Source organism: Peromyscus eremicus, chromosome 15, assembly GCF_949786415.1.
Source record: "Peromyscus eremicus chromosome 15, PerEre_H2_v1, whole genome shotgun sequence".
Classification (NCBI taxonomy): domain Eukaryota; kingdom Metazoa; phylum Chordata; class Mammalia; order Rodentia; family Cricetidae; genus Peromyscus; species Peromyscus eremicus.
Window position 1 is genome coordinate 64,493,178 of NC_081431.1, and position 24,098 is coordinate 64,517,275.

General features: G+C 48.2%; 2 protein-coding genes across 2 annotated transcripts in view; one reads left to right on the forward strand and one right to left on the reverse strand.

Annotated features, from left to right (window-relative positions):
- Positions 1 to 5,427, forward strand: part of Zranb3 (zinc finger RANBP2-type containing 3) — a 143,698-nt gene extending 138,271 nt beyond the window's left edge. The window contains exons 20-21 of the mRNA XM_059280843.1: positions 3,408 to 3,539; positions 4,784 to 5,427. Of these exons, the coding sequence (XP_059136826.1) occupies positions 3,408 to 3,539; positions 4,784 to 4,894 (243 nt within the window). The 3' untranslated portion in view covers positions 4,895 to 5,427. The remainder of the gene's footprint in view (positions 1 to 3,407; positions 3,540 to 4,783) is intronic.
- Positions 5,428 to 21,344: 15,917 nt separating this feature from the next.
- Positions 21,345 to 24,098, reverse strand: part of Rab3gap1 (RAB3 GTPase activating protein catalytic subunit 1) — a 35,141-nt gene continuing 32,387 nt past the window's right edge. The window contains exon 18 of the mRNA XM_059280200.1: positions 21,345 to 22,117. Coding sequence (XP_059136183.1) covers positions 21,881 to 22,117 — 237 coding nt within the window. The 3' untranslated portion in view covers positions 21,345 to 21,880. The remainder of the gene's footprint in view (positions 22,118 to 24,098) is intronic.

Below are 24,098 nucleotides of genomic sequence, written 5' to 3' on the forward strand. Positions count from 1 at the left end.
CCCTCCTCCCCCTTTCTTTCTTTCTCTCTCCTTCCCTCCTTCTGTCCCCTTCCTCCCTCCGTCCTTTCCGGCTCCTTCCTTCCCGCCTTTCTGCCTCTCACCCTGCCCGTCCCTCGTCCTCAGCCTTCCCTCCCCCCTCTTCCCTCAGCTCTTCCTGTGTTACAGTATAATCACGGTGCACATGACTAACAGAATCAGAATTCCTCCATTATAGAAGTGCATGTTGGCGTCCCAAGACCGTCTCATTTACTCTGTTCAGATTAGGATGGAAATCCGTTGTCTTCTTTCTGGTTGGAAAGCTGGTTGTCTTTGATGGGTCTCCAGCACCCCTCCCTTTTTATACCATCGATGGGGAAGGAAACGGGATCATTTCCCTGGAGTTTCCTTCACTCTGTGTCTCACCGATCCACACGGTGTCCCCTGACATGTTTTCCTGACCCAACAGCTTCCTGGGTAGTGGCCGTATGGTCTGGGGTGTGCTTGGATTCTGATTCTGTTTGCAGAGGTCACGTGGTAGTGAGTGGCTGCAAACAGACACTGAGCTACTTCCAGTATATCAGTATCTTAGGATGGGGCTTACGGGGGAACCCCAAAATGCAGCTCACAATGAGAAGGCTGTGTGTGTGTCCATTGTATAATACAGTTTTAGTAAAAGTTTGTGGCCTGTTAGTGTGCCTAGCACACTCACCAATAATCGCTTAGCTTCCCAAAGCACAATCAGAAGTCTAATCTTACAAAAACTGTTCTAAGTTTCCAACTAAAGGAAAATACTTCATTTTATGGTGTGCTTAATCAAAAAAGGGTCACTCAAGCAATCTCTACCCACTGAAATATCCAATGAATTCCTGTCAGTTGAACAAACTGTATATTTTTAACCAGGTATGGTGGCACATGCCTTTAATCCCAGCACTTGGGAGGCAGAGGCAGGAGGATCTCTGCCAAGTTCCAGGTCAGCCTGGTCTGCAGAGTGAGTTCCAGGACAGCCAGGGCTACATAGTGAGACCCTGTCTAAAATTAATTAATTATTTAATTAATTATTTTTAAAATTGTATATGTTTTAATTTCCCTGCTACATTATGATAGAACTGGTTAGCTAACATTCATTTCTAAAAGATGAATTAATGTAGCTCTTGGATCTAGAGAAACACATGTTTCTCTAACACGATTCCTGAGATTCCCCTTGCTCTAACTGCACCCTTGGGAGGGATGTCAGTCAGGCTCCCATACTGCCTGCTGCCCGGGCATGCGGGCTTCCTGAAGCTGAGTGCTAAAATGACTAAGGATCATCTTGAAAGTGACCTGTCTAGGAATGTAGCAGTCACATGGTAGACACCGCACCCAGGAGGGCTGAGGGAAGAAGTCTTAGCAGGAGTCTTTCCTGAGGCAAATTCAGCATGTTGAAAGCTGGTCTCCAGGGAGCTGCTGCACATTTACCAGGGAAAATAAAGACACGTCTTCTGGATCATTGAGTCTGTCAGTTAAAGATGCTCAGAGAGAAAGAATTGGCTACAAAAAGCAGAACCAAATGGATTCTTTTCTTCTAAGAATATGCCATTTAGAATGACATTTGTAGTTACTTCTAAAACTCAATCTGTTCCTTCTAACAAAAGGCTAGAAGTTCAGTACAGAAGAGAGAGAGGCAGGCAGTGACAGACATCAGCAGGACAGACTTCCCTGCACCAGCTGGCTGTCTGGAAACTCACTCCCTGGGGGTCGGCACTACTGGTCGGGTCACGGGTCCATCCCAGAGCCCTACACACTTCCTTAAAAGTGCCTTCCTTACAAATGTCCAGTTTGGCCAGCACCGTCTACTCAATGGGTTGTCTTTTTTCCAGGGTTCATGTTTGACACCTGTCTTAGTTAGGGTTTCTATTGCTGTGAAGAGACACCATGACCACAGCAACTCTTATAAAGGAAAACATTTAATTGGGGCTGGCTTAAGGTTTCAGAGGTTTAGTCCATTATCATCATGGCAGGAAACATGGCAGTGTGTAGGCAGACATGGTGCTGGAGAAGAAGCTCAGAGTCCTACATCTTGATCCACAGGCAGAAGGAGACTGTGAGCCACACTGGGCATAGCTTGAGCATAGGAGACCTCAAAGCCTTTCTCCAACAAGGCTACCCTCATTCTAAGGAAGCCACACCTCCTAACGATGCCACTCCCTATGGGCCAAGCATTCGAACACATGAGTCTTTGGGGGCCATTCCTATTCAAACCACCACAACACCTTTGTCAAACATTAGGGGTCCATGGTTGTATGGGTCTGTTTCTGGGTCCTCTGTTGTGTTCCACTGGTCTGTGTGTCTGGTTTGTGCCACAGTATACTACTGTCTTTGTCACTCTGAGGTCAGGACTATGATGCCTCTGGCTGTGTTTCTTTCTGCTTTAGATTGAAATAATCATGGGTTCCTATGGCCAGCATTCATGAAATTAATTATAATTTCTTTCTTATCCAAGACTAAAAAAACAAAAACATCTTACTAATCTCTGATGTTTAGACAGTTGCAGTACCCTAGTGCATGCTGCTTTTACTATCTCAGGCAAGATGGTCAGATGGATATCATTATAGCATAGGGGATCCGTGGCTAAGTGTGTGTGTAGACTGGCCTAGATGCTGGCTGTTTGAAGTAGCTCCAAATATGCAAATATTCCAAATATGCAAGGTACAGAAGTTTGTTGTGGAGATTTCCTGCCATGCCAGTCCATGGAAGCTGGGAAACTGTCTGGTAAATAACCAAGTTCTGGCCAGAGCTGGGGATGCGACTCAGTTAGTAGGGAGCTTGCCTACCACACACAGAAGCCTGGTTCTAGTCCCAGCACTGCATAAACCCAGCATGGTGCTGCATGCTGGAAGCCCAGCACGTGGAGGTGGAAGAGGAGGGCCAGGAGTTCAAGGTCATCCTTGGCTACACGATTAGTTTGATACCAGCCGGGATACAAGAGATCTTACCTAGAGAATAAAACCAAACACAACATTGTGGAGACTAGGTTAACCTGCTATTGATATAGGAACAAATGTGTTTAGGTCAACAATGCATGGTTACTTAGTTATTAATTTCCAGTCTGTTCTTCCTTTCTCACTTTTGGTTTCATAAATATATAAAGCAACTTAAAGGGTCGAAAAACAACCATTTTCCCCTCAACTGTCAGGAGCCTTGGTATCTTATATTTGGTTATAAGGTTTTCCAAATATGTTAGGGGGAAAAACTCTTTTAGAAAGACATTTTATTGCTTTCAAATTGCTAACCTAGCATTTTGTGGGTTTTTTTACTCACAACAAAAGCTCTAAAAGGCATCCTAATGTGTTTCTCCCTGTGATTTTGCTGTATAAAGGGATTGCAAAGTGCACAGCCCACAGTTCCTGGAGCAAATCTGGAGAGTTGCTGATGGTGTGTTCTTCCTGCAGCTAAATGAAATGCTGAGGAACCCAGGAGAAGGCCACTTCTGGCAGGTGGATCACATCAAGCCGGTGTATGAGGGAGGAGGACAGTGCTCTCTGGACAACCTGCAGACACTCTGCACAGTGTGCCACAGGGAGGTGAGTGACACGTTCCTGGGGACTGCACACAGGTGGGCGAGGCTGGGCGAGCCCCCTCTGGGAGTGGAACGCACGCTGCTTCTTTCGTCGTTCTGACTCTTGGCTCTGTGGCAGTTCGTAGTCACAGACGTGAGGACCCTGGGACCCTCTTAATTCACTCTCTGTGCAGAGGATGCTGCTCAGTGGGGAGGGCCTGGGTTCCATCCCACACCGCACAAACTGGGTGTGTTAGTACAGAAGGAGGCAGAAGCTGGGGGATCAAGAGTGAGGCCAGCCTGGTCTACAGAGAGTCCCAGGACAGCCAGGGCTACATAGAGACTCTGTCTAGGGAAAAAAAAGTTCTAGGTCAGCCAGACACGGTAGCACAGCACTCGAGAGGTAGGTGGATCTCTGAGTTCAGGGCCAGCCTGGTCTATATAGTAAGCTCCGGGACAGCCAGAGCTGGACAGTGAGAGCCCATCTCAACTACAACCACCACAAAAAAGAGTCCAAGCTATTCTCGGCTACTTGGTGAGTGTGGGGCTGGCTACGTGAGACTGTAGCTAAAGGAATAAAGACATCACCAAAAGGAATGCCATCTTTCCTGTGTTTGTTTGTTTTTTGGATTCTCATGAAAATTTTTACTTAGACTTAGCAGAAGAATTGATTCTATCTTGTTTGACTTTCTATAGTGTCTTAAGTATTGAGTTGGGAATGAATTTTCTGAGCTGGGCCCAGATAATAAGAAGAGGACAAACTTTACCCACTGAATGCTGGGGATTTTTAGATGTGTTATAAGCACCTACTAAGATGAGGAGATGCATGGCTTCTCTTAGTTCCCAAACGCAGGATTCGTAGTCTACTGGGCAGTGAGACATTCTCCACAAGAATATGTTTTCTTGCCGGGCAGTGGTGGTGCACGCCTTTAATCCGAGCACACGGGAGGCAGAGGCAGGCGGATCTCTGTTGAGTTAGAGGCCAGCCTGGGCTACAGAGTGAGATCCAGGACAGGCACCAAAACTACACAGAGAAACCCTGTCTCAGGAAAAAAAACAAAAAACAAAAAACAAAATAAAAAAAAAAAAAATGTTTTCTCCGGAGACAAGTAAACCCAGGATCTCAGGGAGCTTGCCTGTGCTGCCCGACTCCACCCGGGGCATGGAGCACCTCCTCGGGGTTAAACACTGTACATGTGGATAATGCACATTTTCCAGACTACAGCACAGTCTTCCCCTGACCTGCACCTTGCATTTGCTGACTTCTAGAGAACTGCCCGACAAGCCAAGGAAAGGAGTCAGGCGAGACGACGCTCCCTGGCATCAAAGCACGGATCAGACATCACTCGGTTCCTGGTGAAGAAGCAGAGCGAGGTGTAAACAGAGCGAATGGCCTGCAGGTAGAGGGATTCGACATGATGTCTCTTCATGTTTCTCTAGTATTTTAACAGTGAAAAGTTTTTAAACATAATCAAGAACTGAAATTTAGATTTTGTGCTTAAGTACCTAGCAGACGCTAAGGTGTGACCGGAAGTGTTTCTGTGGTCTTGTGACTTCATGCAGATTGTCAATTATGTTTCAGCAAGATTTTGTTCAGCTTTTGTTTCCCCTAATACACTTTCATCCCTGCATTGTGCATAGATAACATGTGATAAATATATTCCCAATCACCGGACAATTGCTTCTTGATTTGTCTTGCTTCTGGATTGTGTAGAACATTCCAGAAAAGTCAGGGAAATTTTGGAGGTAAGCCATCATTACTACAGAATTCTGGGCAGACCATGACCAGCTTGCTTCCTGTACAAGAGCCCCCAAAATGGGCTTGGGTGTATGTTTTGGATGTTGCCTTCTTTTGGGCCAGGCATCTTTATTGAAAAGATACTTTCATAAATAAACTAATTGTAACCATGGGATCCGTGCAGAATTTGTGTGCTCTGGGCAATCGTGAGAACAAATGATATAACATAAAGTATAATGCCACCAAAGCCTTGGGGTCTGGTTTTCTGTTTGCTTTTTCATTTTTTTTTTTTTTTATGTGTAAAACCAGGCTAATTGTCAGAAGAGGTTTTGTCTCCTGGTCTTCATTTTCTGGTTTTAAAATCCTGGTAGTATTTTGTTTTGTTTTTAAATAAACTTTTTAAATTGTGTGTATGTGTGTCCCTGTGTGGGGTGTGTGCACATGTGTGCGGGTGTCTGCAGAGGCCAGAGGCCTCTTATCTCCAGACCTGGAGTTACAGGGAGCTCTGAGCCATTCAGCATGGCTCTGGAAACTGAGGTCTTCTGGAAGAACAGCAAGCACTCCTAACCACTGGACCATCTCTCCATTTCTGAATCCTATTTTGTTAAGTTTATTTCTGGTATCTCTTTTAAAAAGTTGACAACCCAGGCATGGGTACGCACACCTTTAATCCAGCCCTCAGGAGGCAGAGGCAGGTGGGTCTTTGTGAGTTTGAGGCCAGCCTGGTCTACAGAGTGAGTTCCAGGCCAGGCAGGGCCATGTAGTAAGACCCTGTCTCCAAAATGAAGTGATGATGGGATTGAGAGATGGCTCAGTTGATAAGGTGTTGGCCACACAGGCATGATAGCTTGAGTCTGAGCCTCCAAACCTGTGTGAAAACCTGGGTGTGGGGTGCACCTATAACCCCACGCTGAGTAGATGGAAACAGAAGGATCTCTGTGATGGCACAATGGAGAACTGTGATGTCACAATGGAGCACTATGATGTCACAATGGAGCATTATGATATCACAGTGAAGCACTGTGATATCACATTGGAGAACTGTGATGTCACAATGGAGCACTGTGATGTCACATGGAGAACTGTGATGTCACAATGGATGGAGAACTGTGATATCACAATGGAGCACTATGATGTCACAATGGAGCACTGTGATGCCACATTGGAGAACTGTGATGTCACAATGGAGCACTGTGATGGCATAATGGAGAACTGATGTCACAATGGAGCACTGTGATGGCATAATGGAGAACTGTGATGTCACAATGGAGCACTGTGATGGCATAATGGAGAACTGTGATGTCACAATGGAGCACTATGATGGCATAATGGAGAACTGTGATGTCACAATGGAGAACTGTGATGTCACAATGGAGCACTGTGATGTCACAGTGGAGCACTGTGATGCCACATTGGAGAAATGTGATGTCACAGTGGAGCACTGTGATGTCACAGTGAAGCACTATGATGTCACAATGGAGCATTATGATATCACAGTGGAACACTGATATCACATTGGAGAACTGTGATGTCACAATGGAGCACTATGATGTCACAATGGAGCATTATGATATCACAGTGAAGCACTGTGATATCACATTGGAGAACTGTGATGTCACAATGGAGCACTGTGATGTCACATGGAGAACTGTGATGTCACAATGGATGGAGAACTGTGATATCACAATGGAGCACTATGATGTCACAATGGAGCACTGTGATGCCACATTGGAGAACTGTGATGTCACAATGGAGCACTGTGATGGCATAATGGAGAACTGATGTCACAATGGAGCATTGTGATGGCATAATGGAGAACTGTGATGTCACAATGGAGCACTATGATGGCATAATGGAGAACTGTGATGTTACAATGGAGAACTGTGATGTCACAATGGAGCACTGTGATGTCACAGTGGAGCACTGTGATGCCACATTGGAGAACTGTGATGTCACAGTGGAGCACTATGATGTCACAGTGAAGCACTATGATGTCACAATGGAGCACTGTGATATCACAATGGAGCACTGTGATGTCACAATGGAGCACTGTGATGGCACAATGGAGCACTGTGATGGCATAATGGAGAACTGTGATGTCACATTAGAGAACTGTGATGGCATAATGGAGCACTGTGATATTACAATGGAGCACTGTGATGTCACATTAGAGAACTGGGATAGAACAATGGAGTACTGTAATAGATCAGTGGAGCACTGATAGAACAATGGAGCACTGTGATAAAATCCACTATATAATAACACAATCAGAAGGTTAAACACACAAACTACAATGGTAACATTAAAGAAATAAGTGATAATGATGGACAGGAGAGATCAGTGGGAAGAGCACTGGCTGCTTTTCCAGAGGACCGGGGTTTGAATCTAGCCCCATATGGCAGCTCACAGTCATCTGTAGCTCCAGTTCCGTGAATCCAGTTCCCTCTTCTGACCTTGGACACTGCACACACATGGCGCATAGACATACATACAGGCAAAGCACCCATGCACATAAGAATAAAATAGAATTAAAAAGTCACCTTTTGCAGGGCGGTGGTGGCGCACCCCTTTAATCCCAGCACTCGGGAGGCAGAGGCGGGCGGATCTCTGTGAGTTCGAGGCCAGCCTGGGCTACAGAGTGAGTTCCAGGACAGGCACAAAGCTACACAGAGAAACCCTGTCTCGGAAAACCAAAAAAAAAAAAAAAAAAAAAAAAAAGTCACCTTTTAAAAACAAAAAAAGAAACAGTGATAACGAAATGAAACAGAGAAGCCATCCCTGCCACATGTCACTATCAGGAAGAGCAAAGAGTTGGAAGAACATCACCTCAGGTCCCAGGAAGAATTACATCCCCAAGGCTCCTGTTTATAAATGCCGTTGGGATGCAAGCCCATGTAAAATGCTTAGTGCAAGCATTTTACAGTTTTAATTAGCAGCTAGTAGTTTACACCTTGTTTTTAGAAGGCTGTTATCAAGTCTATAACGGACTCACTGAGAGATCAAGTGGCCCTCTCTCTTGTAAATGAGATCCGGTGTTGTCTGGCCTCTTTTCTCTTCGCACACTTGGCTCTTTGCAGTTTTCTGCCTCATTTCCAGTAACCTGGGCATCATCAGGTTCAGAGGTGAAAGCCCAACTCACCGCCCCTCCCCTCCAGCATGAGGTCTTTGCTGTGGAGTTCAGTCTGAGTAAGTCAGTCAGAGGGGCTTGCTCTCTTCTCAACTGTGGTGGGAATTACCCAGGAGGAGCATTTGCCCTGCAGGCGCCCAGCTGCTCATCCCCATGTCTCCCTGACACAGCTAAGCTGCTTCTCCTACTTGGTTTGCCATGCTTTTCCCACCAGGTGCACTGATAGGCATGGTTAGGAGACTGAAAAGAGAGAGGGGGGACCCCAGGGATGTCCTGTCAGTCTGAACTAAAGCTGCCCTGCATGTATTCCAAGGGGAGCACTTGGGGGCTGAGACTGGAAGAGGATGTGCAGAGGATGTGTGAGGCGGCCCTGGGTTCAGTTCCCAGGACTGCGGCGGCGGGGGGAGAAAAGTGGATTCGTGTTTACGGCTGGGACTGCAGTTCCATCGGCAGAATGCTTGCCTAGAAAGCACAAAGCCCTGGGGTCCATCCCTGGTACCACAGAAACCGGGGGGTCGGGGGTGGGGAGTGGTGCAGGCCTGTAATCCCAGCACTGGAGAGCCGGAGGCAGAGGATCAGGAGTCAGGGTCGTCTCTGACCTCATAGTGGATTCGATGCCAGCCTGTGGTGCGTGATTCTGTCTCCCAAAGAAACTACTAACGAAGAGTAAGAGGAGGGCCCGAGAGAGAGCAGGAGAGCGTGGAAGGGGGCACACCTGTGTGCAGAAGTGCGCAGTCGGAAGGAGACAGCTGTGACACACAGTGCAGAAAGACCCAAACCCGCAACAAAACCAAACCGTAAAGAGGGATGGGCTCAGCTCTGAAAGACCCCGGACTCTGAGAAAAGAAGACGAAACATGTCTGGACCCCGGGACTAGAAAGGGAACGTGGTAGCCATGGAGCAAGCCCACTTGCAGTGCGAACTGTGTGGCCTTCGCCTGGCGTGGATGCTCAGCCGTGTGGGAACTAGGGGAGCGCACTTCCTGAGCCTGGTGGGCTCACACCCAGGCCACCCAGGCCTGGTGTCATGCCTTCCTACTGCCATGTCTGAGCGACATTAATCCGAGTCTCAGGTGATTATGAAGCCTCTCTTTGTAACCCTCCTGTGGCAGGAAGGAATTCACACACTTACACCAGTGCTCTGGAGGCAGAGGCAGAGGCAGGCAGATCTACATGAGTTCAAGGCCAGCCTGGTCCACACAGTGAGACCATGAACACCCTCTCCTTCCCCCCCCCCAAAAAAAAGGCTTCTGCTCAGAGTTAGTGACAGCCAAGGGGCGTTCTCAGAGATCTTCTTTTGACAAATGAATAGGCACCCATATGGGAAAGCTTCCTGCCCACACATCCCCCTAATAAATCAGACCTCTTCTTCTGGCCCTTCAGTGAAACATCTAAAATACGGACGCTTCGGAAATAAAGGTGGACGCTTCGGAAATAAAGATGTGAAGCACTTGAGATCACATGTGGAGGAAGCCAGTGCTGAGTAAAATGGAAAGGGTGTTCCATGGAAATCAGCCAGCAAACAGCAGCTCGTGGTCTGGGGCAGTTTTTACCAGCCTCTCACTCTCCACCTTTTATTCTCACGGACTGGAAAACTCAAGCTTCTCACTGGGGTACCGTTCTGCTGTCTCCTCCGGTTTTCAGCTGCTCTCTGCTGGGAGGGGGCTGCACCCAGCCGTGCCATGTTCTTATCACAGCTAGAAACGCCACTGTCTCCGCTCGTATTCCAGGTTCTAACCATCTGCTTCTCTGCCTTCAAGAGTCCCTCCTCACTGACTAATGTCTTTCCAGGAGTCAGTAAGGATGCTTCCTGGAAACCGGCCATTAGAACACAAAAATAGCACTGTGGGGCTGGGGAAATGGATGTAAGGACCCGAGTTCGGGTCCCCAGAACCCATGTAAAGCTTAATGAGGTAGTGCACACCTATAATCCCAGCTCTCCTTCAGCAATAGGGAGGTAAAGACAGGAGAAGCTTGCAAGCCAGCTTGGTGTCCCCAGGCGTAAACAGTAGAGACCCTGTCCTAAACACGGTGGAAGGTGAAGAGGACCCTTGATTGTCCTCCGACCTACCTGTACTCACAGCCATGACACCCGTGCACCTATGAACACACAAACAGTGGTGGGTGGGGAAGGAGAGAACAAATCGTTGTGGGCCAGGCACTCAAGGGGCAGAGGCAGCTGCATCTCAGTGAGTTCAAGGCCAGCCTGGTCTACAGAGTGAGTTCCAGGATGGCCAGGGATATATAGTGAGCCCCTGTCTCAAAAAGAGAGATGGGTAGCTAAGTCGGTAGGTGAATAGATATAATTATGCACGTATGACTAGTATATTTTACAGCCTTTCTGCAGTTACATATAACCGCATTTCAGTGTTAGATTGCAGAACTTCACAACACCAATCTCTGTACAGTAACCAGGTTAGTCAGCTTCCTGTCAAACAAAAAACCTGAAGTAATCAGCTTTGAAACAGAAGTATTCTCGGCCCATCACGTTGTAGTTTCTAGATCATGCTCACTTGGCCCCTTTTTCTGAGACACAGCATCATGGTAATCCTAGTAACACGGTAACCATAGTAACCATGGTAATCATGTGGCAGAGCCAAACACTCACCTCATCAACCAGGATCACAAGAAAGAAGTGGCCAAAATTCCACCAATCCCTTTAGCGGGCACACCTGCAGTGACTCTAGGGACCAAAGCTGTAAACATTTGTGATTGAAAGTACGTACGGCAGTCGCTAATGTCTGTTGAGTATGGGGACTATGGGGTCCAGCCCCTCGACAGTCCCCTCCCAGGGTCTGGGAAGAATCTACAACCAGCTGATAATTTAATCTTTGATGAAAAGAAATGAATCTACATACACGAAACTCTTCTCTCTCTACACAGTTCTCTCTCTACACAGCTTCTATTCTGCTCTCATGCCTAGTTCCTTTCTTGCCTGATTTCTCTCTACATTTATCTGCTGTCCCCTCTGGGTTCTATCTTAATTCTCTCATCTTAGTTCCGCCCCATCTAGGTTCTCATCCATCCAGTTCTTTCCCATCTTAGCTCCTCTCCCATCTCCTTCTTCCTCATCTTGTTCTTCCCCATCTGGCTCTTCCTCATCTTCCATCTCCTTCCTCTAGTCCTCTCTTCTAGCCCTTCAATCCAGTTCTTCCCCGTCTCAGTTCGTTCCTCTCCAGTTCTTACCCTTCTAGTTCTTCCATTCTCTTCTCTTCTCCGTCTCATCCTCAAGGCCTCTCTCCACTCCTCCTCTAAGTCTCCGTATACCTCTTAGTTCTCCCCAAGTCTCTGAGGTATTCAGTTATAAACCCAAGCAGTAGCAATCCTCCCTCTCCAGCAAGGTCACCAGGCTTGAATTCCTACAGGGTCATAAAGGCAGGTAAGAGTTTTCCTCTGGCAGTGACCATCAGGCTTTCTTTTACAACCCAAAAAGGGAGTGGTTAAAGGAGGAGGTCAACTGAGAGCTAATATCAGTTAGTATATCAAAAAGAAAATTTATGTGCTCAATCTACATTCCTAGAAGTGGTTAGGTAAGAAATTAGGGGCCGGGCGGTGGTGGCGCACGCCTTTAATCCCAGCACTGGGGAGGCAGAGCCAGGCGGATCTCTGTGAGTTCGAGGCCAGCCTGGGCTACCAAGTGAGTCCCAGGAAAGGCGCAAAGCTACACAGAGAAACCCTGTCTCGAAAAACCAAAAAAAAAAAAAGTTAGGAGTCTGTAATGTTAGTAAGGCTGTATAAGAAAGGAGGGTCTCAGCTTCAATTGCACAAGAAATAAAGCTATCCACCTGACCTAGGAGACAGGTGGTGTTTCCATAAGCGTGTTACCTTAGTTCAGGAGATCATTTGGCCTTGGATGCTTAATAGGTATTTTAGATAAATACACTGTTAGGAGTTCTTGGAAGCACACAAGAAAATCATTTTAGGAACCAGCTAATATATATACAAAAGCTAAAATATCACCAAGACTTCTTAAACCATGGCTTGACCTTTGGGAAAGTCCTTTACTTTTCCAAGTAGCAGCTTTTGTAATAGCAGCTGGATTCCATTACGTTTTCCTGCGGCTTGCAGCAGTTGAGCAAAGATCTCAGTATAGGTTTGGATTTCCCTACAAACCAAGCTAAAGAAAGACCTACCATGGTACCAAAGCTAGGAAGTGATGGGCTTGGGTAAGTCACTCCTAGATGCCACATATTCCCTTGGGGCCTCTTACACTTCAGCTTTGGAGACACCTGTGCAGTCCTTCAAAATGCCTTCAAAATACCAGCTTTTCATGTCGCCGTCCCATACATGTTCTGGTGGCTTATGCTTTTGCATGCACCAGGGAATATTTTTCAAAGGCACATGGGAAACAGTTCTGTGCTGATGTGACCACATGAGAAGTGAGACACAGGGGTCAGATCGAACTCGAAATGTTTGAGGCCAGCCTGAGGTACACGAGACATTGTCTCCATAAAGGAGGAGAGAGAGAGGGAATGCTGGGGAGAGGGCTCGGCGGTGGTGCATGTGTGAGGACCAGAGTGCAGAAGCCGCCCACATCAAATGCCCAGTGGGCATGGCATCCTACCTCTAGCTCAGCCCCAGAAGAGACAGACAGGAGAGCCCTAGAGTGAGCTGGCTAACAAAAGTACACGTATCTTCCAGCTCTGACACTGAGAGACCCTGCCTCGAATAAGGTGGAAGAGCAGTCCAGGGGGATTCCAAACACCAACTTTGGGCCCTCACATGCATATGTGCATAAACTCCCACCCCCATGGACCCTTACACATGCAGAAACACACGTAAAAGCACACGCACGCACGCATGCATGCACAAATGCTCTCCCGTCACATCCTCTTTCCTCTTGTACAAAGACCACAGTCCTGGAAGAGAACGTCTTTCCTTGATTATTTGCAGCTGAGTCCTACATAAGCACGCGTTCCTGTTAGTGGAGGAAGCCACGGGTTTTAACTGAATGTCCAAACCACTGCAGCTTATTCTCAGTAGCTGAGCCATGGCTGGTTGGAGAAGAGCCTGTGGCTAATTAAGCTGTGAAACCCCAGTTGAGCCATCTCCAGCTGGCTGGTCGGCCAGGCTGTGGCCTATTGAACTGTTTTCCGCCAGTGTTCTCTGAGCACGTTGGTTAGAAGGATCGGGATCCGCTCTGCCGGCTCTTGGGTTCACAGATCGATTTTGGTTTGCTGCAGCTCTACCCAGGTTAGCTGCTCCAGGTTTTCCCCCCTTCACAGTTTCGACATTATCACCAGGTTCTGAAGCAGGACTGAGGCAAACCACGAGCATCCGGTCACAGGTGTGGACCCTGCCAGGCGAGGCCCAGTTTTCCCGCCTATCTGGGGGCATGGGTAAGTGTTCTTTGGATCTGGGTTTTTAAACTGAGTTTAAGGTGCCATCTTGGTCTGGACAAAAGCTGTAGATGTCTGGCTCACACATAATTTGAATAGGGAGCAGCAGGAACAGGCCTGATCTGTAGAGAGGCCTTGGTGTCTGATGGGAGTCAGATAAAAGATGAACCTCCCAGGTTCAGAAGGGAAGACTACTAGACAGAACTCCGCAGCCGTGAGCCGCAGCCAGGGAGCTGCGAGCCTACTGCCCGCCACTTCACCCAGCCTGTCTCATGGTGCCAGAGAACACGGAAGGGCGGGAAGAGGCCACCCTATGCTGTGAGTAGGCCTTGAGGGACTTTCAGTGACTTGCCCTGCCAGGCAGAAACCGACCTGTGTCCAGGCTGTCTGGAACCCCACGGTTTACTCTTCCTGAATCCCAGACACTGGCTGAGGATGCAGCTGAGTCTGTAAGCAGCTTCTCTGGCAAGCATGAAGCCCGAGTCTGATCCTCAGCACTGCATAAAACAGGTAGAACACAGCTACAGCCTCATTAGCAGAAGTAGAGGCAGGGGGATCAGAAGTTCAAGGTCATCTTTAGGCACATATAGAGTTCAAAGCCAGCCTCGGGTATATGCGACTTTGTCTCAAAAAAACAAAAAACAAAACAAAAATAACAAAAAAACAAACCAAAACAAAACAAAAAAAAACCCAAACAAAACAATAAAAGTTAAAAAGCGCAAGCCAGGCAGTGGTGGCACACGCCTTTGATTCCAGCACTAAGGAGGCAGAAGCAGGCTGATCTCTGAGTTAGAGGCCAGCCTGGTCTACAGAGCGAGTTCCAGGACAGCCAGAGCTACACAGGGAAATCCTGTCTTTAACACACACACACACACTAAAAATTAAAAAGCGTCTGAACCTCCACTTGACTTACAGAAATTTTGAGGCAAAGCTGTTTGACTGAGAACACTTGAGCTCAGGAAATTGGAATCAGCTTAGCAAGCTCCTCTCTGCAAATAAAACGCTGCACTTGGACCCATCGTGTCTTCGAATGGCACGCCCAGACAGACCTTCACTGGCTGCTGCTGTCTGTTAACTGGCGTGTTTCTGAGGCAGTTTCACCGGTGGAGGAAGGGGTCCCAGTCTGCACCTGGAATTAGGGCAGCCACTGCAGTGGGAGAGGAGAGCCTTGGGTGAGCCTCACCGGTGTCTGGAGCGGCTTCTTGGTTACGCTGCCGTGTCTTGGTGGGCAGCAGGCTTTATTTAGGACTGAGGTGAGTGTCCTTTGAGTCAGCACTGTGAAGTGGGCAGTGAGGAAAACGTGCTTAGGAATGGCATTTGATCAGCAAGTGAACAGTCTGGCCCTGGGGACAGACCCTGGACACCTCTAGAAGTGTGGAGGACTCCTCTGAGGAGCCTTCACGGGACTGACGGGCCAGACCCATCGTAAGTACATGCAGAAGGCAGAACCTTGGATTTTGGTGTGTCCTGAGGGTATTGGGTGTAAAGCAAGTGTATCCAGCTTTTGAGCATTGGGATAAGTATTGTCATCTACAAAGTTCACACTTGAGGACTCACAGTTGAGTTATCAAAGAAAAAAATTGCAAAAACACTTATGTTTTAAGTTTATGGTTTTTGTAGTGGGCTGCATTCTCAGCTGTCAGTATAATCCCTGTGAATCCCTGGAATGCCCTGCGGGAGAGGGAGGCGCGGGCGGTCAACCCAATGCCTCAGACATGCTAAGTGGATGCTCTACCACTAAGCTGTACCCAAAGCCCACTGACTGACTTAGCCAGGGACTCATGCATAAATTAGGTGAATGTGAACGGATGCCAACCAAAGTGAGCGTCTCACAATTTGGGGAAATCTCTCAGCAGCCTGAGGTTTTAAGGTTGTTCATGTTTGAAGCAGCACAGGAGCCGTTTTTTAAGTTGAACTCATCATGGCATAAATGTGGTTCTCAGCAAAGGCTTTCCTCACCGCCTAATGAGTGGGACAGGCTACTCCCTGTAACCGTGTAAGGAAAACTGTTCACCACCTTCATGTGAAATGTGGACCGTGTCCTGACTGAAATATTGAGCTGTGGTCTGAGTCACTTGAGACAGTCACCTCACGGTGTTCTGAGGATGCCAGAGTCAGGAATACGGTGACAGAGGGCATAAATGCAGCCCCTTGCCTGGAGGAGTGTGCCACGGGTGTGCAGAGCTGAGCAGTTGGGTCGGGGGCCGTGGAGAGGGTCCATCTCTGCACAGATGGGTGCTGGACTTGAATTCCTCATCTCACTAGTTTTGTTCTGAGTTTCAACGCTGCTTTTTGTTGTTATTGTTTCTGGGCTTTGTTTTGTTTTCTTTTTGAAACAGGGTCTTGCTAGATAGTGCAGACTGGCCTTCAGCCCACCCCCTGCTGTGGCCTCCTGAGTGTGAGGATTATGCAGGTGTGAGCCATATTGGCTTCACCAGTTTCTCTACTGGCTGTGAACCTGTTGCTGGTTGGAGTTCCCACAGTGCTCTGGTGCAGGGAATTTCCAGATGTGCAGTTTGATTCAATTTTGCTCAAATAAATTGACTGGAGGAATTTTCTCCTTCAATGTTGCTAAGCAACTTCATGTTGAGGGTCCCCGTAGATGGACGGCCCCTAGCGGCATGACACCACTGACGGGCTGTTTTCCTCTCAGCGCTCTGCTTTGTTATTATTTATGTGTGTGGGTGTTCTGCGTGTATGTCCGTGCACTGTGCATGCAGTGCCCTTGGAGGCCAGAACAGGGCGTCAGTTACAGACCCATGTGGGTGCTGGGACTCAAAACCCGGTCCTCCATGAGCATTCAGTGCTCTTAACTGCTGAGCCCTCTCTCCAGCCCAGGGCTAGGCTTTTAATATCATGTTGATTTTATTTTTTGTTGTTTTGTAGATATTACTTTTGCTACAGTCCAAGGATGTCAGGGTTTTCTGACTGTGCACGTCATGTAGTGTGTTGGAACTGTCCTGGTGCCCCCACAGAAAGGTCTGTAACAAAGAGGCTCCCAGACTAGCCTATATTCCAGAGGGCTTACCCAGACATAGGGCCCTAGTCCAGAGCTTCCTGCTCAGGAGTGCTGGGTGACTGAGGAATTGGTATCTTTTTTTTTTTTTTTTTTTTTGCCTCTGTGAGTGTTTGTACTTGTTAGTGTGGGTGTGTGCACACAGGTGTGGAGACCAGAAGTCCATGCTGGGTGTCTTCTTCAATCACTCTCCACCTTTTTCTTTCCCTGATACAGGGTCTTACCCTTGTTGGCTTGGAATTCACTATATAGACCAGGCTAGCCTTGAATTCAGAGGTCTGCCTGCCTCTGCCTCTTGAGTGCTGAGAATAGACTCGTGGTGGCACACACCTTTAATCCTAGCACTCAGGAGACAGAGGCAGGCAGATCTCTGTGAGTTCGAGGACAGCCTGGTCTACAGAGCGATTTCCAGGACAGCCAGGGCTGTTACACAGAGAAACCCTGTCTCAGAAAAACAAACAAACAAAAAACCCAAACAAAACCAAAAGCCATTTCTCCCGCTCACCTTTAGCGACAGGCTTTCTCATTGAACCTGGAGCTAGGGTGAGCATCTGCTGGTCAGTCTCACCAGCATGACCGCCACACCTAGCTTTTTATTGGGTTGTCTTCATGCAGCAGAAACTATCAACGGAGCCATCTCCCCTTGCTCGTAAGCACCCAGGTGATACTGACTGCTGGCCTGGGACCCTGGCTTTAGAATCACAGCCCAGTCTCTAGGATGTGTGCATGCTTGTTTGACATCTTCAGTAATACAAAATCATTTCACGAGTTGCACCAACTACACTTCAGCCGGCCATGGAAAACTGTCACACTGGAGTGTCATCTGACTTGCCTGTGTGCTCGGTTCGTGTCTCCTTTGTGTGTGAGGTGGCATCTCCTCATGCCTGGCTCATGAATGGTTCACTTTTTCTTGGTGATATGAGGAGGGATTTAAATTTTCTGTTGTAGACTTCAATCTTCCTCTGCAAGAACAGTCAATGATTTCTAATCCATCACCTCTTTTCTGGGGACTAGCTGAGTGGTACAGTGCTTGCCCAGCATGTCCGAGGCCCTGGATTTCATCTCCAGCACAACAAAAACCAGACATAGGCTCTATAGGCCCTCTTTACTCTGCTAAGTGCTTGCTTTGTGGTGCAGAAACTTCTTGGTTGCATATAATTCTATGTCAATTCTTAGGATAATTCTTTTTCAAGACAAGGTTTCTCTGTGTAGTTTTGGAGCCTGTCCTGGAACTTGCTCTGCAGACCAGACTGGCCTTAAACTCAGAGATCTGCTTTCCTCTGCCTCCCAAGTGCTGGGATTAAAGGCATGTGCCACCACTGCCTGGTTAGGATCGTTTTTTTGTGATGTTCAAGTCCTAAGAAATCCTGGCATATGCCTGTATCTTGAGTGCTTTAAAGCTTATGCTCTCATCTGGCAGCTTCAGGATCTCATATGAAGAGAAAAAGAAAGAGATGAGATGTCTTTCCTGTGGCTTATGCTGGTGTTGACGTGTATTGGACAAGTGATGTCCCCCAGAGCGGCCTCTGCTGGCAACACTTAGCTTTGCAGCCTGTGGGCTGAGCAGGTTCTCCTACCCTCCAGACTCATACCAGGTCACCCTGGGGTGGTTAATATTCTAGCTAGGTGGTATCTCCCAGGTGCACTGGTCTGCACTAAGCAGTCACAGCTTTGAGATCTAGACAGCCTAAGGGCCTGTCTTTGTGTAGATCCTGTTGGAGAGATGCCGCTGTGGACACCAAGCACCCACCCCACGTTGGGGCGTCAGCCAGATTCACTGGGCAGCCTTCTGCCTCTGACCAGTTTTGTTAGCCAAATGACAGGTGATCATTTGCCACAGATGTAACACGCTTCGTCCAGTGCCTGCAACTGAATAGAGCTGGCCCTGCCCTGGCTCGGCCCAGGACTTTCTCTTGTGTGAATCACAAGGATTTGAGGGGATGGGACAAAAGGCAGTTTACGGTCCTCCCCTGGAGTAACGGGAGTAAAGAAAGGTGAAATACGTGGGTGTGAAGGCTTACCTGTTGTCCCCGGTCCTCAAAGGCTAAGGCTGGAGGGTCTGTGGAGCCCAAGAGTACTGGGCTAGCCTTGGCAACATAGCAAGACCCTGTCTCTTTTAAGGGGAGACAGAATTGAATCCCTGGGCTCTGCGTAAAGAGGTCAGTGCCACTGGGACAACATAAACAAAAGTAACACACTTAAAATAATATCCCCCAACAGCAGACAGAGCATTCATACACATAAATCTTTTTTTTTTTTTTTTTTAAATACAGTTCCTTCTTACATAACTGGAAGAAGTAAAACCTGTTCTGGGACAAAATCAGAGTCCAGAAAGGTCAGTCAATAGTCCTTGCAAGTCTTTGCTTACTGAAACTGCCCAGGGGCGAGGGAACCTGGAGTTCTGTTCAACATCCAATCACGCGTTCTTTGAGTCCCTGTTGTAGCTGGAAGAAGACACCTGTCTCTTGCCATAAGCAGAAGTTGTTCAGAGTCAGCTACTGAAGGACAGATCACAGCATGGTCACCCATGCCCTGTCCCACAGCGGGGCTCAGGATGCTTGGGGAAGAGGATGGAGCGGTAAATTCTACATGAGTGGACTGAGAAGTGACGACACTGGGTGTCTAGGGGGATTTTACAGAAGGGCCAATAGGACAAGAATGTGAATGGTGTGTGGGGGTGTGTGTGTGTGTGTGTGTGTGTGACACCGTTCCACAGACCAGGGGCCCAAGGAATGGAGAGGAAGAGACAGCCTGTGAGTGGACATTCTTGTTCACTCCCTCCCTTCCCTGTCAGCTGTGTGAACTGGAGCCACACCCCTCCTGTCAGGATGGACTGAGACCTCTACTGCCATAGAGGAGCCCCATGCTGCTTAAAGCCCAGCGCGGGTACAGATGATGGGTTGTTGGGGTGGTGGAGCTGAGCATCTGGGCAGCTGCAAATACAGACCCTGGGTGCTTGGTTGGCTCCCCCATCTGTCATTCCTACTCCTGGACTGTGCCACTGGGTCACTTTGCCTTTTCTTCTTTTCTGGTGCTGGGAACAGAATCTGCACCTCGTGCTTGGTAGACAAGCACTCCACATCTGAGCTCCAGCCCTTCCTAGTTTTACAACTTGTCTTTGCTGATAACTAACTACCCTACAGGACACTTTGAAACATTACCTGTTTAACACGTTTTCATTTCCTGTGTGTGAGGGCCTGCATATATGTGCACATGCGTGTCTGATGCCCACAGAGGTCGAAAGAGTGTCAGATCCCTGGAACGGCATTAGGGGTGGTTGTGAGCCACCACATGGGTGCTGGGACCCAAGACTGGACCCTCCACAAGGGCAGCCAGTGCTGTTCTGAGATCACAGCCTCAGGTATTGTTTCTCAGGAGGTCTCGATCCCAAGCCTTTGAAGCCTCCTCAACTTTACACCCACGATCATCACTGTGTGGTCTCTGCTGAGCTCATGTGATACATGAAGATCTCTAACCACACCTCAGAGCGGACTGTGCCTCACGTGCCATGAACTCATCACTGGACTGACTGTGCTTGGGTGACCTTAGCTCAGTCTCCCCACTGAAGCTTTGTGCACACCGCAGCATTTGCCTGCATCTCAATCCTTAGTGCAGTGCTGATACAGTAGGTAGTTTCTTTTTTTATTCATTTTACATACCAACCACAGATCCCCCTCTCATCCCTCCTCCTACTCCCCCCCCCAGTAGGTATTTTCTAATGTCCCAAATGAACAGATAACCACACTTCAAAAGACATAAAGAACATTCTGAGACAGTGCCTTGTAACCCAGAAGAGCTGAAGCAGTGGGAACTGAGTGAAGCGGCAGGAATGCCCTGGGAGAGAGAAACACAGCACGACATAGACAGCAGTCCTTTTATTAGATAAACAATTCCACTTTAGACCAACCCCTCACCGCAGAGTTCCATCTACACCCAGGAAAGCAGGCATCACTGTGCTTCGGGAACCATCTTCTGCTTGGCCTGACACTCAGGCCTCAACCAGTATCTATGGGTTTCTAAGAAGCAAAGTCCAGCACCTCAGAGAAAAGTGCTGTGAAGCCTAGGGGTCAGCACCTGGCCCCCTCACACAGGCGCCTATTCAACATAGATATGTCTGTGAATGCTATACAGATAAATGTAAATAGTTTTTGTTTTGTTTTGTTTTTTACAAAAATAACACAAGGTTTGTGCAGTTCTATCAATTTTTAAAAATCACACAGGCAGAATTTACACTTCAGCATAACCATTTTTTACTTTGGATTCCAGTGGGAATTTTAGGTCCCAGAATAATTTACAATCACCAAACAGAGGTCCTGCAGTGACACACTTCACCCTGTGCCGACCGCTACAGCCCCAATCGCTCGCTCACAGCTCCAAGAGCCAAGCAGTCTTCACGTTCCACCCACTCACGTCGGCACAGACAGCAAGGCTCACTAACTGCACGGAGATCTACGTTCCAGGCTGTGTGATAGCATGTGCTCATATGACGCCATTAGATACCGTCCCCAGCCAGCAACACAGAGAAGTAAAGTGCGAAGGCAGGGGTGCAACGGAGGACAGAGATACAGACAGACAGACAGACAGACAGACAGATGCGCGCGCGCGCGCACACACACGCAGAGCTAATTTGCAGCCACATTTCAGGTATAGATTGATCAGAAGGAATACATTTGGCTACAGTCACGTGGAAAACAAAACTGTAATTCTAGTTTTTCTACTAGAATATTCCAGTGTTCACCACATAGCATAAGCTGACCACCAGGTGACTGGATAGAGACTGTCACATGGCAGTTTAAGAACAGATCCTGGGACTAAACGCTACCTCCGCACTATCGGAACCTGAGGTCACAGATACTCTATTTTGCAAACGTGATACTAAAGGGACAACCACTAAGTGTTTACGCAGATGACTGTCGCAGGACAGTGAACAAACTCTGTCCCCCAAGGTGAGGCCCACGGTGTGTGGTTTCCTCCACACAGGCCATCTCCCCCAGGCAAAGTCTTTGACACCTCAAATCTGTCCCTCTGGCTCAAGCTTGGTGCTGGAGATGGCCCTCAATGCTGGTGTGACTCCTGCTGCTGGCTGGACGAGGTCCTCTTGGTGGCCCTCAGGTGTCCATGGCAGGAGCTGCCTCTCCTCCTCCCCACTAGAAGAAGGAGGTGTCTGAGGAAAAGGCACCTGCAAGTCTGAAGTCCTCCTTGGTGAGCACGCTGTACATGCGCTGTGGGAGGGCTTTGGAGTAGGGCGCAGGCCGCGGCACGGTGGCCCTCAGGATGAGCTCCCGGCCTGCAGGAGGTGGGAAGTCTGAGACCGAGCTCTGTCTCCGCTCCTCTGGGCAGCCCGACCTCTTCAGCTCCTCCTCCGGCAGAGCCACCGCGGCAGCCTTGAACAGAACCAAAGGCCAAACTCAAGAGCCAGCTGGAAGCCACACCACCGACGGGCGGATGAGTAAACACGAGAAACACACAATGTCCTGCGGGACTTGGAAATGCATCATGTCCACTGTGTGTTATGATTGCTCAAAAGAACAAAATGGAAAAGCAGGAAGCTGGAGGCAGCGTGAGCACTAGCGAGGCAGGCAGAGGCGGGGGGCTGGGCACTCTGCCCTGAAAAGCGAGGGCATCGAGGCGCCTCAGCAATGGTGGAGCTGCCCTGGGGTCTGCATTTCTTCAGGCAGAGGGTAACAGGCCAGACTTGCTCAAGTCTGGAAAGCTGATTTTTTTTTTTTTTAATCTCTACTCTCTCAGTAAGTTCTTTTTAGATTCTCTTGCCAAATCAGAACCAGAAACACGGACTTTGTTTGCTGGGCACTAATGTGACCGTGAGCTGACAGATGCCATGGCAATGGCCACAAAGGAAAAGTGCCCAATGTTGAGGGCATCCGCTTTGACATCCACTGCACCAAGTGCAGCCCAGCAGAGCCTTCCTGACTCAATACTGTCCTCCACTCATGCCATTGCTCTGGGAAGTTCTCTGGGCAATGGAAACATGAAGTCATCTTAAGCTGCACAGCCAGGGGATGCCAGATCCAGCCGGTTAGTTAAGATGACCTTATGAAGTTAGAGGGATGGGGACGGACGAGGAACTATGAGGGACAAAGGCCATTTTGTTACCTCATCAGAAGACTCAGTCAGCTTGAGAAAAGTGAGAAAAGAAACAGTGATGAAAGGGAACGGGTGAGGTGGTTAAGGAGCTGGGCGACTCCAGGTCACTGAGGAACAGCATGCACTGTGTGGGCAAGACGCCACTGAGGGACTACTGAAGGTGCACAGAGCCACACCACAAGGACACCACGCTGCTGACGTGGCCAGCGCCTCAGGCTCATGCACCTGATGGCCCGATGGGTGATGTGCAGGGTCCATTATGAGGAAATATGACTGAAACCCTCACTCTTTCTGAAGAAGATGCTGTTTAAAAAGTGACTTGACAGATAAACCATGAATTTAAGAGCTTGTGTCTAGGAACAATTCAACTTAGCAAAACTGGAGCAGAGCTGGACAATTCTGCTGAATTCCATTTAAATGTGTACAGACCCAAACCTACAGAGTCAGGGCCAACTTTATAACAAACAGCTCAGATTTTCATATTTACATTTGTTTTGGGGTGTGTGTGCGTGCACATGCTTACACCACAGCAGCATCTGGGGGTCAGAGGACAACTTTCAGGAACGGCTTTTCTCTACCATGTAGGTTCTGGGGACTGAACTAAGGTCATCAGACTTGGCAGCAAGTGTTTACACACTGAGCCATCTCACCGTCCCTACAGTTTATAATTGTGAAGAAAAGTTCTAATATGTAAGTTAATGTATGCTCTAACAATTTAGCTAAGTCAAATATAATTAAATCTTCATTAGTAAAATTGGGACAAAGTATCAGCTCATCATGAAAAGGTACATGAATAAAACGCGACAGTTCATTGGAGCGGAGTTAAAACGCAACCATGTGCTCATCATTACACGGGCCCCTAAGAGCACTCCCTACCGGGCTGGACCCTGGAGACTTTGTCACTTTAGTCATGAGGAAGACCCTGCCACGCCAGCGTCCTCCTGAGATCTGACGAGCAGGGTCTCCAGCCTGAGTGACGAAGCACATGTTGGTATGTCAGACGGGATGCTGACAGGAGGAAAGGAGGACTAGCCTGTTTTCTAGCCTCTGTGTAGTCAGGGGAGACTAAGGAGACCACTCCAGTTTAGGGGAATCACTCTGACGAGCACTGAATATCTGGACAGTTCTGGTTTTAAGGCTCCTTAACTTGTGATTTTCTTAAAAATCACTGGAGAGTTGAGTCTTCCCTGTTGAGGTGCTGCCTGTCCACCTCTGGGTATTAAGTGTTTCACTGGTGGAGAGGCACAGCATGTGAGCAGA